Below are 18,799 nucleotides of genomic sequence, written 5' to 3'. Positions count from 1 at the left end.
TCACTTCAAATCTCTTTCTATAGCAGGACAATTAGTCCAATTAACTAGGAGCATAGTTTTGCAATTAATTCAGTCTTGGAGGGTTCACAGAAAGTCACGTGGCTCAAAAAAAGACATTCTATAGGAGCAATATAGACTGCTTAATAGCAGTGACAGGCAATTAGCGAATACCTGCTTTACACATTTCCAGGTTAAAGTCGTCTCAGCCCTCTCGGTGGTATGGTACCCAAGGATTTTTATAAACCATCCTTTCATTTGTTAGAATATATGGAGAAAGAAATCTTTCTTGAGGGAAAAAACACAATTTTGCCTAATCTGAAGTAATACAAGTTAAAAAAATCTCAGTTATTTACTCACCTTCTCAGAGGTTGGTTTGGTCTCTACAGCATGTAGGGCCTTCCTTAAAAGATTTTCAGAACAGCTGATTCACAGTCCTCATTAGGGAGCAAACTCTCCACTACAGCTCAAAATCCCAGCTAAGAAACTCTTTGAGGCATTTAAGTTCTAAACTTGGAACCAACAGGTCCTTCAGAAGGCTACCTGGATCCATACACTGAACTGTATTTTATGGTCACGCCCTAGCTCTCCTGAAGGGGTAATATCAGAAACAGGCACATAACAGTCACCACTATAGGACTGTTGCTACAGATGCCCTTGACAGACTCCTGGGGGTTGTCTAACTAAAGGTTCTCTGCAGAAATTTACTTTAAAGTTCAGGGACTGAGAAGCTATTAGGTTTATCCTTCTATAAAAACAACATACACTCTCAATCCTATTTTCTCTTGTTCATATTTTTACTGTTATCTTAACAAATATTTTTCTGTTGAAGATTCTGAAATGTTTAGGTAGAGTGTAAATAAGAACAGCATTTCGATAAAAATGATTCGCAATAACTTCAAAGCAGTGGGGGTAAGGGTCACATGCTTAGGACTAATGCTGCGTGGACTCTTTCTCAACTTAACATCCTTAACTGTACTCTAAACAGCACTACTACTGACCTCTAGTCAGCTGCTCACTTAGCCCCCTCAGTGTGAGGATCCTGCAAACCCAGCTCTTTCCCCTGGTGGACCTCTGACATCCAGTATCATTTAGAAACGGGTCACATGAAGGCAGAGATCACAATGCACTTTGAAGGGCTTTATAGATCAACTTGCATTTAGGGATGACCACTCTTTAAAGTCAAAGAGAACATGAAGTTTGTTTTGCTCAGTACACAAAACAGAAGCCACCACCACCACCTCTGCCACCACTCACCTTCCCTTGGGCACTTGCAGAGTGAACATGAAGATCGGTACCCAGCTACGCTGGCCTTACACTGCATGGGAAAGGGAAAGACTTTAAATTTGACCCAAGGCATTTTTAAAAATCTTATGTATATTGAACACAACAGTACCTGCCAAACATGAAAGAAAGAAACCATATCCCAGGTCACCATAAAGCCTAACAAATCTGACGTCCCCCCCATTCACCAGAGCAGGCAGACAGAATCTGGTGAGCTGCTGTTTGAGAGCTGCCTTCCAACAGGGCACCTAGCTCTGGAGCAGCCCCAAATGCTTTTGCCCAGAACAAAGACTTCTATAGGAAATAAACTTAACTAAGAAAATTGGACTGTTAGGGACGCCTGGGTGGCTCAGTCGGTTAAGCATCCGACTCTTGGTTTTGGCTCAGGTCCTGATCTCACACAGTTCATGAGTTCGAGCACCGCATCAGGCTCTGTGCTGACAGCACGGAACCTGCTTGGGATTTCTCTATCCCTCTCTGTCTCTGCCCATCCTCAGCTTCCTCTGTCAAAAAACTAAATAAACATTAAGACAATTTTTAAAAATTAAAAAAAAAAAAACAAAAGAAAAGAAAACTGGCTGTTAAATGGTTTATAGGATACTACTGCCTCAAAGCCATTGCCATTCACAGTCTGCATCCAACATTTCATTCTGAACTGCTTATGACAGCCCCAACCAGGCTTGGCTGGAACTGAGAATTCATTTATCAATTCCCCTTAGTCAAACACTGATTTTAAAAAGGGGCAACAGGGGCGCCTGGGTGGCGCAGTCGGTTAAGCGTCCGACTTCAGCCAGGTCACGATCTCGCGGTCCGTGAGTTCGAGCCCCGCGTCAGGCTCTGGGCTGATGGCTCGGAGCCTGGAGCCTGTTTCCGATTCTGTGTCTCCCTCTCTCTCTGCCCCTCCCCCGTTCATGCTCTGTCTCTCTCTGTCCCAAAAATAAATAAAAAACGTTGAAAAAAAAATTAAAAAAAAAAAAATAAAAAGGGGCAACAAAACAGGAGGAACATACTGAAGCAATGTGAATGTAGTTCTTCTTGTCTGAACCTATGAATAAAAAGTTAAGCACATTGCCCAACCCCAAAGACCCTGAACTTTTGCCAATGAGCTTCTAAGTAGTATGAGGACAGAGCTGACCGGCAGGAAACCAAAGAGCAGGAACCATGAAGAAAATGCTGCTATTTGAGCAGGGCCTTGTAGGGCAAGTAAGGAATGCCAGATGGAGGAGAGAACAATAATCACAGAAGCAGAAACTAGTGAGTAAACAGCACACACCAGGTACCAGGCCTGTTTCACACATCGTCACTTAAATGATTTGGACAACTATTATCTCCTCATTTTGTAGAAGATGAAACTGAGGCTTGGAGAGGGTAAGTAACTCGAGTAAAGTCATTATAATTGATTATTTTGTTGTTCCCGTCTCTGTGTCAGAGCCCCTGCCTACTGTCAAGTGACTGTGGTACCTCTCTGCAACATGACTGCCCTCCCCTCTCTATTGTCACCTTTGGCCAACAGTGTGAGTGGGCCTGGCAGAAGCTCTAAGAGTCATCGCTTTGTGAGAACGAGCTTCTCATTCTCTCCCTCAGCCACGGGGAGAGCAATACCACATTGGGACTGCTCCATCCACCTGCATCCCAGAAAGAGAGGCTGTGGAGAACTGAAATAATGACCCATAGCTCCAAACATGTAATTCAAAGTAAGAATATGTGGGGCGCCTGGGTGGCTCAGTCAGTTAAGCGTCTGACTTCAGCTCAGATCATGATCTCGCAGTTGATGAGTTCGAGCCTCACGTTGGGCTCTGTGCTGACAGCTCAGAGCCTGGAGCCTGTTTCAGATTCTGTGTCTCTGTCTCTGCCTCTCTCCTGTTCACACTCTGTCTCTCTCTCAAAAATAAAACAAACATTAAAAAAATTTAAAAAAGAATATGTATATCAATTTAAGTCACTAGGATTTGGAGGCTGTTTGTTATTACAGAAGAGATGTCAGTGGTAGGTCAGAAGCCTAACCTTGGTTGTTTTTGTCCACCTTCCCACCCACCCCCGCAGTCACCTTGGTTTTTTAAGTACCATAACCTTCACCTGTTTCACATGTCCAGTAATTTCCAGTATATGTGGGAGTGCAACCATCACTACAGTCTAACTTTAGAATGTCTTCATTGGCCCCATTCTCACCAGTCCCATGGAATAGTACAATATAATGTCTTTTGTGTCTGGCATAGTGTTTCCAAAGTTCATCCACGTTGTAACATGTTTCAGTACTTCATTCAATTGCCAAATAGCATTCCACTGTATGGCTGTACCACATGTTGTCTGTCTATCCATTCATCAGTTATGGACATTCAGTTGTTTCCACTCCTGGGCCATTATAAATCATGCTGCTATAAATATTGTTTTTAAAGTTGGTGCACTCCACATAAGGACAAAGGTCACATATGCAGGGTTGATCCCTCAACCCTTCCAAAACAGCGCAGAAATTACAAAGTACTCCTGAAATAGCTAAGCAAGTGGCTTGTCATCTTAGGGGACAATGTAACCAAGCCACTCTGCTCTTTCAAGCAATAGTTTTGGCAACAGCTATATAATTTTGACATCAGATATCAACATCTGTTTTCTGCTAGTTAACAGAAAACAGAGTTCAAAATTGCCCCTTTAATGCTAGCTTCCTCCAACTCTGATTATGAAATAAATAATACTTGTGCATTATAGCTGATTAAGAAAGTATAAAAGAGGGAGGAATCACCCATAATCTCAAAATGTAGAGGTAATCACTATTAAAATGTTAAATGTTATCAATATCCTAATGGTCTTTTTTTTTTTGTAGAAATGGAAAAGTTTTTCTTTAAATTTATGTGGAATTACAAAAGATCCTGAATAGCCAAAACAATTTTACTTAATTTTTTTTTTCAACGTTTATTTATTTTTGGGACAGAGAGAGACAGAGCATGAACGGGGGAGGGACAGAGAGAGAGGGAGACACAGAATCGGAAACAGGCTCCAGGCTCTGAGCCATCAGCCCAGAGCCTGACGCGGGGCTCGAACTCACGGACCGTGAGATCGTGACCTGGCTGAAGTCGGACGCTTAACCGACTGCGCCACCCAGGCGCCCCTACTTAATTTTTTTTAATGTTTATTTATTTGAGACAGAGAGAGGGAGAGAGAGTGAGAAAAATCATGAGTGGGAGAGGGGCAGAGAGAGGAGATAGAGAATTCCGGCAGGTGCCGCACTGTCAGGGCAGAGCCCGACACAGGGCTCAAACTCACGGACTGTGAGATCATGACCTGAGCTGAAATTAAGAGTTGGCTGCTTAACTGAGCCATCCAGGTGCCCCTAGCCAAAACAATTTTAAGAAAGAACAAAGATCGGGTGCCTGGGTGGCTCAACTGGTTAAGTGTCCAGCTTTGGCCCAGGTCATGATCTCATGGCTCATGAGTTCAAGTGCTACATCGGGCTCTCTGTCAGAGTAGGGTCTGCTTCAGATCCTCTGTCCACCCCGCCTGCTCCGCCCCTTCCCTGCTCATGTGCCTTCTCTAACTCTAAAAAAAAAAAAAAAAAAAAAAAAGAAAAAAAGGAACAAAGCTGAAGGACATACTTATCAATTCCAAAATTTACTACAGAGCTACAATAATCAAAACAGCATGGTACTAGCATAAGGAAAAAATATAGATCAAAAGAATAAAATTGAGTGTCAATAGAAATCAACCTATAGACCTCTGTCGATTGATTTCCAACAAGAGTGCAAGACCACTCAATAGGAAAAGAATAGTGATTAAATAAATGCTGCTGGGACAACTGGATACCCACATGCCAAAGAATGAAGCTGCACAGCATGAACAAAAATTAACTCAAAACAGATGAAACATCTAAATATAAAAGCCAAAACTATAAAATTCTCAGAAGAAAACAGGGGTAAATCTTCATCACCTTGGACTTGACAATGGTTTCATGATACCAAAAGACAAACAACGAAAGAAAAAACAGCTGAACTAGACTTTATCACAATTTTTATGCAAAAAACACTATAAGAAAGTGAAAGACAGGGGCGTCTGGGTGGCTCAGTCAGTTGAGCATCCAACTCTTGACTTCAGCTTCCCAGGACACCCATGATCAAGCTACGCATCAGGCTCTGTGCTGAGTGTGGAGCCTGCTTAAGATTCTCTCTCTCCCTCTGCCCCTCTCCCTTGCTCCTGCTTGTCTGCACTCTCTCTCATGAATAAACAAATAAAAAAATAATAAATAAATAAAAAAAATAAAATAGAAATTCAAAGACAACACACAGGATGGGAGAACATATTTGCAAATCACATATCTGATAAGGGTTTTACATCCAAAATGTATAAATAACTTTCACAACTTAATAACAAAAAGACAACTCATTAAAAATGGGCAAAGGACTTGAATAAACATTTCTCCAAAGAAGATACATAAGTGGCAATAAGCACATAAAAAAGATGCTCAACATCATTAGTCACAGGGAAATGCAAGTTAAAATCATGAGATATTTCACACCCACCAGGATGGCTATTTATCAAATAAGGGTTGGGGTGCCTGACAGGCTCAGTTGGTAGTGTCTGACTCTTGATCTTGGGGTTGTGATTTAGAGCCCCACTTTGGGTGTAGAAATTACTTAAAAATAATCTTTTTTTTAAAAGGGGGTTAAAAATTACAAATGTTGGCAAGGACTGTGCAGAAATTGGAACTCTCATTTATTGAGGGTGGGCATGTAAAATGGTGCAGATGCCGTCTATAGAAAACAGTTTGTTGATTCCTCAAAGAGTTAAAACATAAAAGTAACATATGACCTGACAATTCCTGGGTATATACCCAAAAGAATTGAAAATGTGTGTTCAAGCAAAAACCTGTACATGAATGTATATTCACAGCAGTCTTATTCACAATAGACAAGATGTGGAAACAACCCAAATGTCCATAAACTGATGAATGGATAAACAAAATGTGGTATAGCCAGATAATAATTATTCGGCCTAGAAATGAATGAGGTACTGATCCACAGCATGGATAAACCTTGACAACATGCTGAGTTTGAAGGCAGACACAAAAGACCACATACTACATGATTCCACTTAGATGAAATATCTGGAATAGGCAAATCCACAGAGCTAGAAAGTAGATTAGTGGTTTCTTAGGAAGTGAGGAAAAAGAGAATGAGGAGTGACTGCTAATAGATACAGGGTTTCTTTCTGAGGTTATGGAAAAAGTTCTAGAACTAGATAGTGTTGACGGTTGTACAACATTGTGAATGTACTTAATGCCACTGAATTATATGTTTTAAAATGGTTAAAATGATAAATTTAATGTGTATTTTATTACAATTTTTAAAAAAGTTAAATGTTTTCATAAAATGACACCATAAAGTAGTATATCATGAAATATGATACTTTGGTCGATGACAACCACAGCTATTCAAATTATATTTCACTGAGATTAACAAAATGTCAAACTAAAGTTTTTACTGAATTTTACCAAGTTCTATAATGAACTTTTTAATGAATTCTGGTTCAGGAACTTTGTAACTTTTTAAAAAAGTTTATTCATTTTGAGAAAGAGAGAGAGAAAGAGAGAGCGCATATGCACATGAGAGCAGGAGAGAGAGAGAATCCCAAGCCGGCTCTGCACTGTTAGCACAGAGCCCGATGTAGGGCTCGAACTCACAAACCGTGAGATTGTGATCTGAGCCAAAATCAAGAGTTGGCTGCTTAACTGACTGAGGCACCCAGACACCCTGAAACTTTGTAAATTTTTCACAATTATTTTTGAAACTAAGCAGCAATGAAAAATGACAAATTTTATTTTCATGCTCATTTACAATCTGGCTAGACTTCTAAGAAGAGTATGGCCTAAAATCTTTAAATATGCCTTTCGAGAAGAATATTAGAGTTTAACAGAGGTATGATGCCACAGTACCTAAAGTTCCATATCCTTGGAAACCCTTTAATATCCAAAAAATATATAACTCCCACAGAACCAGCCTTTCAAAACAGTAATTCCCCTGTAACCACCCCCAGGAAGGGTAACCAAGGAGAGGTTGTAAGTCAAGGCACTGCTTTTAGTTCATCATCAATAGAAAAGCATGGCATATGTCCCTTGAGAAGGTGCCTCCAAGAGGCCAATAGACCCAGAACCCTCTACGGCCACAGACAGCAGCCTGGGAAGCAGGAATGGTGGCTGACCTTGCTCTGACCCTCAGTTCATCTGAACTAAGGAAGAAGAGCTCAGTGCTCAGCAATGCATACTACCAGATAGCACTCCTGGAGACACAGAGGAGCTATGATGCTGGATCTTTACTTCTAAGGAACGGAATTCCAGGCACTTACCCGTTTGCAGTACCAAAAGTCCGGGCCTGATATATACTCAAGGATGACCTCTTTGTCATGGATCATTAGAGTTCCCTGTGAAGACAAAGACAGAAGCCATCAACGTCAACCCTCAGAGAAACAGAGAGACAGGAAGGCACAGACAGCCTTTCCAGTCCCCAAGCTGAAACATTCTACAAAGAGTGGCCTATTCATCAACAAAAGGAAATGGCTGTTTTAAGCCACAGACTTGGGGCAGTGTGGCAGAGCAAGCTTAAGCTTAAGCTTAAGGAAAGGGCGTGGCAGAAGGTGATATCAGTCTTCAGCCTTGGCTCCTGTGGGTCAGGGTGCTGTCCTTGGGCAGGATAGGCCCAGTCTACTTCTCCAGAGGTCATGTAGTACACTTGCACATGAGTCCCAGCAAGTCTCCCCCACCTGGCTTGGCGCTAGCACACTATCAAGAAGCAAACTCTTCCTTCTGCAGCACAGAGGCACAAGAGCCCTCTCAATTGTCTTCTTTTTCCATGGCTAACTCAAAAATCTCCTTGGGAGAGGTAGGTAGGGCTCTTAACTTTGGTGCCTGAAAACTTTCTTTGGAACACTGGCCACATGGCAAAAAGCACCAGGAAAAGAGGCACAACCCCAATGACAGGCAGAAAGGAGAAAGGTGAAAGCTTCACGGCAGGTCACATCCTTATGGCAGGAACCTGAATGGCTGGTGGTGGCAGCAGAGGTGTTGGCGGCAGTGGTGGCAGCAGCATCACTCTGGCTTGGAGCCTACGGAGTGAGCTAGCCATGAGATCTGAGGAGCAACCATTGGCAAATAAGCACTTTGGGGAAGTCTGGCACAGGAACAGGTGGGGAAAGGGGATCAGTAAGCCTGCAGTTAACAGAGTTCCTTTGCCTCTGCATTTTAGAAAAGTCACAAATTCTATTTCATATTAAGAAAAAGTTAAGTTTTAATAAACACTAGCCAGCAGACACGTGTTAGAGTAGAGGAAAAAAATCTCTGCCTACTGACAAGAGACCCTCACCCACACTGGTAAGTGAACTAACCGAGAATGCGACTCTGGAACTAGCCCCTGCGCTGTGTTCATTCTCCGCCCTCTAGGGTCCTCTGTGTCTCCTCAGACAGGGCTCTGAGTTCTACAAGGCATTTCTTTGCAATTGGACCTCAGTTTCTTGCTTGAATCCATACATCTGTCAAATAATGCTTTACCTCTCTGCTTTTCACACCAAAAGAGTCAAGAGAAATACATAGAATAAAATTATTGTCTTGTCAAAACCAAAGGAAATCTGCCCACCTACCTAGGTCCTAGAATCTGGTCTCTGAGAAATTGTTTCTTGGCTCATTCTCAAGGTTAGAGGATGATGGCAATAAAAATTTGCTAACGTTTATTAGGCATTTACTCAGAGCCAGGAACTGTTGAGTATGTTATTTTATTTAATCCCCTAAATGATCCCATAAAATAACATTATCTCCACTTTACAGATGAGGAAACATGCTCAGAGTCAAGGTCATCCAGATGGTGAAAGGTAGAGCCAGATTCACATGTGGGGCTGTAGATAAGGGACCTCCTGCAGCATTCATCATCTCTTGTTCTGTATTAGGCACAAGCAATCTGCTCTCAGAAACCAATCCAGGAAAGAGCAAAACTCTGCAGGCACAGAAGGTCAGGGAACTATCACTCTGCCAAGCTCTACCCATACAGGAGGTTGGTCAAGATGGTACCCTTCCACCCAGAGGCAGTGTATCACATCATTTAAGAATATGGACTCTGGATCAGGTTCCCTAAATCTGAATCCTGCCTCTACCTCATGACCTTTAACAAGGACCTTAATTTCCATGTTCTTTAGTTTCCTCATTTGTAAAGTAGGGATAACAGTACCTATTTCATAAGGTGGTTATGAAGATTAAGTAAATTAATACATGTAAAGAGCTTAGAATGGAATACAGTGAGGGCTCAATAAATGTATTTCAACTCCTAAGTGCTAAAAAAGGACTAGAATCAGCAGGTGAGACTAGACAAGGTCAAAATGCCACTCGCTTCACCTCATTTGCTTGACAGGTTAATATAATATTTCACAACCCATTTCAATCTACTAAAAGACTAAACCGTTCACAGGAAATGGTCACCACACATCAGAACCTATATCTTCATGATAGCACTTAATGTTAGTTGTCAATTGCTGGGCCAGATCTTAGTGTCCAGGCTAAATACTGCTGGCTTTTTATTATCGTACCAAGTGCAGTACTTGGTATAGAAAAGGAACTTAAGCACTTGGGGAATGAACAAAAGACTAAATGGATCCAACCATCCCTGGAAGACTGAAGTGCTTAGCACACAGTGGCTCTGGAGGGAGGTACTGCTGTCGTAGTGTGCATCTGTACACCCAATCCACAAAATGTGTGGGCTGCCATTCGAAGAGTGAACGGTGCTGCAGAACAAGGCACTACTGTGAATACAGTCAATTGCAAATTTTGATTTTACCACTTGAGGCATCAGTAGACTCAGGAATTTCTAAGGCAAAGAGCCTTTATACTTCCAGGGTAACAAATATGTGACTCCAAGAACCACGGATGACTTTCTGTCCAGGGTAGGAAACTCCTCCTGCCAGGAGCACTCATTAGCATATCAACTTTAGGAAGACTGCCTTCACCTCATGTGTTACAAAGGCAATGATTCCCAATTCCTCAGAGTCCTCTACAGCTAGGACGACTCTTTCTTTTCAACCTGCACACGGCAAGACATAAAGCTGCCAGAGGAGACCACTGCTAAAGAATATGAAATGGTTTTAACATCACTATTGAAGAACAGCCAATTGTTTTAATAAGAATAAACAGACACAGAAATCATGTGAATGAGAACAATCAGGTTTATCTAGGATTGATTCCCCAGCTGCTATCACACTTAGTCTGCCCAAATAAACCAAGCACAGGTGTGATATACACTATACCCCTCCCTATCCTGTGGCCAGGCCCTTTCTTCAGACTGCGTACAAATCTGCCAGTGTCTCCTAAGGAAGCAAACTGTGGGGAGTTGGGTTAGTAAAAATTTAGATAAATATTAATAAGTAAAAAATAATAAGTCATTAAAAATGATTTCATCACTTTTTGGTTGTCTACTTTTAATTGTCTATCATCTACCATCTTCACACATTAGGGCTTTTATTCATCATTTGAATTATTGAGTTTTAATTATTAAGCCACTAAGGCAAAGGTACCATGAAGACCACGAGTCTAACTAACCACGTCTGGCTCCCAAAGAAGAGGAAATGTCAAATTTTACATTTGAAAGTAAAACCAAAGACACCTCCTTTCTCAGTAGTGTTAGACTGGGCTTAAATTAGATTAAAACCTGCTAAAATTCTCTAAGACCAAAGCCCTCACTTGACAAAGTCATCTAGAGATGTTCTTAACTATAATCTCAAGGGGTTTTAACGTGAAGCTGCAGGAAGCTAGAGACAACTGCACTCCTGGAGAGTAAAGCAAGTCCTTATTCTCCACCTCAGGGACACTAGACAAGAGCACACTCTGGGTCTGAGGGCTGCTGAACTCAACACAATCATTTCCATTTCCTTTTTCAGCTGCTGCTCCCAGAGACTTCACTCATAACTTCATTTTGTGACTGTCAACCTGTGGAAAGGACTTGGGTCAGAGAATTAAATAAGAATCTACCACATGGTTCACCTGGCTTATAACCAAGCCCCAAGAATTCTTAAGGTACTGGGGAGGTACAAGAGCACATGGGAAGGGGAAGAACATTTCTGGCCAGCAGCTCGGCATGTGTGTTGAAGATCTCCAATACAAGTGCAGTCCTAGTCACACTGTACTGACAGCATGGCTGCTGTGCGGGAGAACTGGTATCCCGCTAAAGCGTGGAGAGAGACAGGATCAAAAGGCAGGGAGAAAGTATGTGAGCCTTGTGTACAACTCACACTGAAACATCAGCAATCCCTCCTCGTAGATTTGTGCTTCTTCCAAACACGGGATGAGAGAATCAGGTTACTGGTGGCTGAGAACTGGTACTGTTTATCAGAGATAGTAATCTTTATTCACAAGGCAATTACAGTTTACAAAGGCATTCTTCATAAATGTCACCTTGCTCAATCCTCACAAGTAGGGCATATATAGAACTTATTTCCACATGGGAAAGAATGGCTGGGATACACGGAACAGCTTGCCCAAGGTTACAGAGCTAGTTAGCAACACATATAGAACCAAAAGTCGGGTTTTCTTTTTGCCATACTGTTTTTCTTTGTTTTTAAGCTTCCAGGGAGTCAGCCATCTTATAATAGTTGACACATGAAAGGTGGCTTCTGATGAAAAGATGCATAAAGTCTAAAGAAATTTGCAGGCAATGGCCCCATAGGGACTTTTTAGAGAGACTGTCGTAAAGACCCTGCTTCCTGACTGTGTTGCCAACCCCCCCCAAATGGCCTGCTCAAGTGGTCTTTACGTTCTGAAAGCACTACAATTACTTTAGGCACAAGCCTAAGACAAAGACAGTTGGTAGTAAGTAGCTGCTACCAGCAGTTTCAACCACCTAGCAATCAAATGGTCCCACAGAAAGAATACAGCAAGAGGAACAAAACGGTTTAAAAACAGATGTATGTCATTCCCCTTAGTATAAAAGTGTAGTTTTTATAGAAATCTTTTGCAAAGCAGACAGGATCAATTTTTCTAGTGCAAGGATATGCTCTAGTTCAAACATTTTATAAAACTTAGTATTTCCAAAGGCCAAAACCAAAATGAGACAGAAGGAGGAAAGGGAGGAAGGAGGTAAGTAGAGGTAGAAATTCAAAGAAGAAATGCTCTGTGACAACTCTGTAGGAGTTCTGTCCAGTGATCTCCATACCCTCTGCTAGACTGGGTTTTCAAAGAACAGGGTCTAAGTGCCCCTCTGAGCAGCCAGGAGATGAGGCCCTGATGAGATCTCCACTGGAAACAGAATCCCACTTCAGGGTCCAATTTAAAGTTGAGGGACAAGATTGGGGTGCCTGGCTGGCTCAGTAAGTAGGGCATGTGACTCTTGATCTCAGGCGCGTTAGTCTGAAGCCCACATTGTGTGCAGAGATTATTTAAACAAAAATAAAATCTTTAAAAATTAAAAGTTTTTCTAAAAAGTTGAGGGGCAAGAAGACATTGCAGTCTCAGCTGCTACTTCATCTTGATATCTTTTCTTGTCTAGATGTAAGCACAATTTTTTTTTCTAAAACGCTTCCTAAAATATATATTTCACTACCAGACCAGTTTATCTATCATTTCCTAAGAGGACACAACCAGCATCTTGCTAAAACCTTATTTGTGCTCTCTGAAGCAATATGGCTGGCCTGTGTTTCACTCAGCCCAATCCACCAGGCTCAGCAAAGTCAGGGTCTCAAGATGAACTCTGTACCAGGAATACAATACACTCTCGACCAGGCCCTGACATAGAGCAACTTGATTATTGCAAAAGTATCTGGTGCTAAAAACATATTCCACCCCCTTCATCACCATTCCCTGATAGTCTTTGGTGCATTTTTTTTTTTTTTTTTTAAATAAAGAGAGAGAGAGAGAGAGAGAGAGAGAGAGCGCGCGCATGGGTGGGGAACAGGGGCATGGGGCGGGGGGAGAGGGAGACAGAGAAAGAGAGAGAGAGAGGGAGAGGGGGCGAGAGAGAGAGAGAGAGAGAGAGAGAGAGGGAGAGGGGGTGAGAGAGAGAGAGAGAGAGAGAGAGAGAGAGAGAGAGAGAGAATATTTCAAGCAGGCTCCATGCTCCACAAGGAGCCCAACACGGGGCTCGATCCCATGACCCTTGGATGACCCGAGCCGAATCAAGAGTCAGGCTGGGCCACCCAGGCGCCCCCCAGTCTTTGGTGTATTTTTAAGATCCCAGTTCTTCTAGAAAACGCCTCTTGTAATTATGAAAGAAAACCAGTAATCTACAGTCTTGGAGGTAATTCAACAACTTAGCTCCTCAGAAGACTTAAGGAAGACTTGCTTACCAAGGGATCCACAAAACTCTCCTATTCTAAGAGTCATCTGAGTCAAAAATAAAGATGCAAAATAAAAACAAATACATGAGTAAGCAAATAAGTAAATAATCAAAACAGCCAAAAGTCTTTTCTTTCCTTGGGAGAAGGTGAGGCTCCTGGCAGAGGCTGAGACCAGGTAGATGGATGGGGCACTCAGCAAACTCCTTCACCACAAACATATTGCTATAAAGAAATTATTACTAGATCCAGCAACTGGTACTTACAATAACTGAATAATTGTGAACCACTAAACTGCAAACATTTTTGAAAATTTCATTTTGTTAGAATTGTGTATGTTTTAAAGTAATATTTCATTCAATGTTGATAAGGACCTCAGTCTAGTTAAACAATTTCCCTGGTTAATCAATAACTTATTTCCAAAAAATTCTTAATGGAAGTAGAAGATCACATTGGAACAGATCTTATTGATAATCCTCAGAATTCCCTTCAGAATTCAGGTTTCTATAACCTCCACTTGTTTTCTCACTTGGTTTCAATTGCATTGTGATGAAATCAAAGTACTCATAAAGTAGAACAGATACAGAAACAAGATACAGATTGTTCCTTCCTAACGATTTTCTCAACTAACCCTAAAAAAATTGTGAGGTATGCAGAGCAGAGGTTTTAGTCCCAGATAAAAGAGGGGCTCTCTGCCTACTGCAGTTAGGGACATTTTCTCCCCACACTGCTGAATAATAGAACACCATATATATAAACACTCTTTCATATCCTGAGATGACTATTGCTCTAGCTCCCCCTGCTCATTTCTCTGGAAAAAGTGGACCCTAAATTAAACATATAGTTATGCTTCAATGTCTAGGGCTCTAAATCAAGTCACTGTAGGGGAAGTAAAAGGGAGTTTCTAAAATCATTGTGGTAAATGTAAAGTTTCTTATTTTGTTTATTGAGTAACATAATCAAAACATTTCTCATTTCTTTTTCTGTATGCAGAGCTCATGCTGGGAGGTGGGAGGAAAAGCCAAGAGAGGCCCACAAGTCTTAAGTCACTGCAGATCACACCTGAGGCCACCACGAAGGCTACAGAGTGTTCCCCAGGTATCCCCCAAAGAGCCAGCAGCTCTTCTTCCGGCCTCCCATTGAAAACATTATTTCTACTGCTACCTCCCACCCAAGAACCTTAGCTTCTTGAAGACTGCCTCTATTAGTCTCTTTGCTTTCAGTGTCCTTGCTCAGACATTTCAGAAAGCCCTGCTGACATACTTTCTGCAGAAACAATGTCCTGAAAAGATGAATAAAATACAGTGCCAGACTTGTGAATACACAATGTTCAATTGCCACTTTAGGTCGGTAAACACCCACCATTCTTTTTTTCTTAGGCAAAAAGTTACAGATCCAAGGTACAGAATCAGGCTGGCTCAGCTGGAATAATATGCGACTCCTGATCTTGGGGCTGTGAGTCTGAGCCAGACCCATGTTGGGTATAGAGATTACTAAAGAAAACAACAACAACAACAAACAAACAATAAAAAAAAAAAAAAAAAAAAAAAAAAAGCACTACAGACCCAATGCCACTCTTGACAGCTGCTGTAAGACTAAGAATGGAAGCTCTGAGTCAGAAAAGGTCCAACGGGACAAACGATTAAGTGCCTAATCCTTTTTGGTCTACTCATTCTCACTTGCAAATAACAGAATTATCAAACTTCACTTCAGTTCATAATAAAAACGAGGGGTAGCTTTTCACATGTAAGGCAAGCTCAAGTCAAATTAGACCACTGAGGAAGCAACATTTACTGAGCTATATAATAGCTGCTATTGCAGCAGGTACACACTGAGAATGAGGGAATGATCTCTGCACAGGGCAGAAATCTCAGGTAATCTATGAATTTGAGAGAACACAAACCTAAGAGGTCTCTAACAATGTCTCAGCTAGAGTTGCTGCCAAGTGCTACAAAGGCAGAGCCCTCAGCAATCAAGAAACTCTCCCTGATCAGACTTGTATGCTCTGAAAATCTAATACAGCCTTAACCCTTGAATACCTTTAAACACCCTCAGAGCTAAGATATACTATCCAGTGTATTAAAAGGCATCCTGGGGAGCTTGGGTGGCTCAGTCGGTTAAGTGTCCAACTCTGTACTGACAGTTCAGAGCCTGAAGCCTTCTTCAGATTCTGTGTCTCCCTCTCTCTCTGCCCCTCTCCCACTCATGCGCTGTCTCTCTCTCAAGAATAAATAAACATTAAAAAAATAAATAAATAAAAGACATCCTTTATACCTGTTTAAAGGAGATCAAAATTGGGGCGCCTGGGTGGCTCAGTAGGTTGGGCTTCTGACTGTTGGTTTTGGCTCAGGTCATGACCTCATGGGTGTGGGAAAGAACCTCACATATGGCTCTGAGTTGAATATGAAGCCTGCTTGGGATTCTCTCTCTTCCTCTCTTTCTGGCCCTCTCACGTTTACATGCTCTCTCTCTCTCAAAATAAACATTTAAAAATAAATAAAGGTTGTCAAAATTAACCAAGTGATCATATAATTGAAAATTTCTCTTTTTTATAAGAAAAACTGGGAAGAGGGGCTCCTGGGTGGTTCAGCTGGTTAAGTGTCTGACTCTTGATTTCAACTCAGGTCAGTCGTGAGACTGAGCCCCCATGTCAGACTCTGCGCTGAACATGGAGCCTGCTTGGGATTCTCTCTCAATCTCTCTGTCCCTCCCCCGCTAGCATGCTCTCTTTCTCTCTCAAAAGAAATAAACATTAAAACAAAAAAAAGCGGGGGTGGGGGGGGCGGCGCCTGGGCAGCTCAGTTAAGCGTCTGACTTCAGCTCAGGTCGTGATCTCACAGTTCATGAGTTCGAGCCCCATATCGGCTCTGTGCTGACAGCTCAGAGCCTGGAGACTGCTTTGGATTCTGTGTCTCCCTCTCTCTCTGCCCTTCCCCTGCTCGTGCACTCTCTCTCTCAAAAATAAACATTAAAAAAGAAAAAAAGAAAAAATAAATAAAAACTGGGAAAGAAATATTTAAAAAGGGCCATCCTTGAGCAGTGTTAGGAGGCCTCTTTAGTCAGGAACCTACTTTAATGTCTTTGTAGGTGGGGAATTATTTTTTTTTTAATTATTATTTTTTTTAATGTTTATTTATTTTTGAGACAGAGAGAGACAGAGCATAAACAGGGGAGGGGCAGAGAGAGAGGGAGACACAGAATCGGAAGCAGGCTCCAGGCTCCGAGCCATCAGCCCAGAGCCCGACGCAGGGCTCGAAATCACGGACCGCGAGATCATGACCTGAGCCGAAGTTGGACGCTTAACCGACTGAGCCACCCAGGCGCCCCGGGAATTATTATTATTATTATTATTATTATTATTATTATTGTTTTGGGTGGGGTGTATTCTTGTCACGATGAAGCCTTTACCTAGATTAGCCATTCAGCTGAGTTGAAGTTTATTTGAATTAAAGACTGAAATGTTTTAAATAGGTCTCAGTAAAAGATCTTCTTTAGGAAAAGAAAAAAAAAAACAAAAAACGGAAGCATCTTGAGGTTTCTATTACACACAATAGCCTGCACACCTAGATTTTCTAAGATAGTTCCAACTTCATGTCCTGGCCTGTTGAAAAGTGATGTGTTAAGCAATACAAACCAATCTGAGGTTCAAGAAGATGGTCAACATTGTAACACGTGGCTGGCTCCTCTCCAAAAGACTTCAACTCAATGTACTGAGATTATTCCTTCTTGTGGGAAGACTTCTAGAGGTTTGTAGATTTAAAAAATGCCTTTATCCTTTCCCTACCACCTCCTCATCCCCCAAAAACATTAACCAGAATAGGATATGTATTCTTAATCCACAAAAATATTTTCTCACAGCTGACTAGGCATGGTGGTGACTAGACTAGTTCAGTAGTGAACAAAACCTAATGATGCTCTCGTGGAGATTATGTTTTAAAGCACAAAGACAATAAACAAGTATACTTTTAAACAAATGGGAAACCATATCTCTATCTGAAATTCTTAGAGGAAAATTACAGAATGGAAAGAGTTCTTCGACACTGCTGGGAGTGAAGACAGACAGAAGGAAATGAGAAAGTTTATGCTCAGAGGTCAACTGTGCTGATGGTTCACCAGGTATAAAGTGCACTGTGAGCAGCACGTATAATAGGCAAAGCTGGATGTAACCCAGAGAGGACTACACTTAAGAAAAGTAAAAAAGCCCAGAAATAAGTTAAGATCAACATATACTCTTCTTCTTGCTAAGAAAGGCCTAGCAGAAATGCTGGTGCTTTCAGAGGCATTCTGCTTCTATCTTCTTTAATCCTGTATATTTATAATAAATCTAAGACTCAGAAGAACTCATGAGAAAAACTACATCCAAAGCTGCCAAGGTAAAACATGGTTTTTATCACACTGCAACTTTTCTAGCTTCTGGATCTACCGATCTTACATTCAAACTTTTTTTTTCCCAATATATGAAGTTTATTGTCAAATTGGTTTCCATACAACACCCCGTGCTCATCCCAAAAGGTGCCCTCAATACCCATCACCCACCCTCCCCTCCCTCCCACCCCTCAAACTCTTTTTTTTTTTTAATTCAAACTTTAGACACTGATTCCAACAATGGTCTATTCCATAGCATATGCTATAGCTACTAACTATCAGTCTATGTGGGTTTTTAAAAAAATTTTTAAAGATTATTTATTTAGTTTGAGAGAGAGAGAGCATGAGCTTGAGCAGGGAAGGGGTAGAGATGGAGAGAGAGAATCCCAAGCAGGCTCTGCATTGTCAGCACAGAGCCCAATGTGGGGCTTGAACTCGCAAACAGTGAGATCATGACCTGAGCCAAAACCAAGAGTCAGACACTTAACTGACTGAGCACATAGACTAGGTGCCCCAAGTCTACATGTTTTTTATTTTTATTTTTATTTATTTATTTATTTAAATTTTTATTTATTTTTGAGACAGAGAGCATGAACGGGGGGAGGGTCAGAGAGAGAGGGAGACACAGAATCTAAGCAGGCTCCAGGCTCCGAGCTGTCAGCACAGAGCCCGATGCGGGGCTCGAACTCACAAACTGTGAGATCATGACCCGAGCCGAAGTCAGACGCTTAACCAACTGAGCCACCCAGGCGCCCCTACATGTTTTTTTAAAGAATACAAGAACAGAGTGGCGCCTGGGTGGCTTAGTTGGTTAAGTGTGTGGCTCAGGTCATGATCTCACGGTTTGTGAGTTCCAGCCCCATGTTGG

At 41.7% G+C, this 18,799-nt stretch overlaps 1 protein-coding gene across 13 annotated transcripts in view; it reads right to left on the bottom strand.

The window, feature by feature from the left end:
- Positions 1-18,799, bottom strand: part of RBM6 (RNA binding motif protein 6) — a 105,136-nt gene that overhangs the window by 14,615 nt on the left and 71,722 nt on the right. For 12 of the 13 annotated variants that reach the window (XM_049640501.1, XM_049640507.1, XM_049640500.1 and 9 more), the window contains 2 exons: positions 7,612-7,686; positions 1,255-1,315 (listed from right to left, as the gene is read on the bottom strand). In XM_049640501.1, coding sequence (XP_049496458.1) covers positions 1,255-1,315; positions 7,612-7,686 — 136 coding nt within the window. Of the gene's footprint in view, positions 1-1,254; positions 1,316-7,611; positions 7,687-8,646; positions 8,814-18,799 lie in introns of all 13 variants that reach the window. The other variant, XM_049640509.1, reaches the window with a different exon arrangement.

The sequence above is a fragment of the Panthera uncia genome, chromosome A2 (assembly GCF_023721935.1).
Source record: "Panthera uncia isolate 11264 chromosome A2, Puncia_PCG_1.0, whole genome shotgun sequence".
NCBI lineage: Eukaryota > Metazoa > Chordata > Mammalia > Carnivora > Felidae > Panthera > Panthera uncia.
This window is presented reverse-complemented; position numbering and strand designations above follow the sequence as displayed.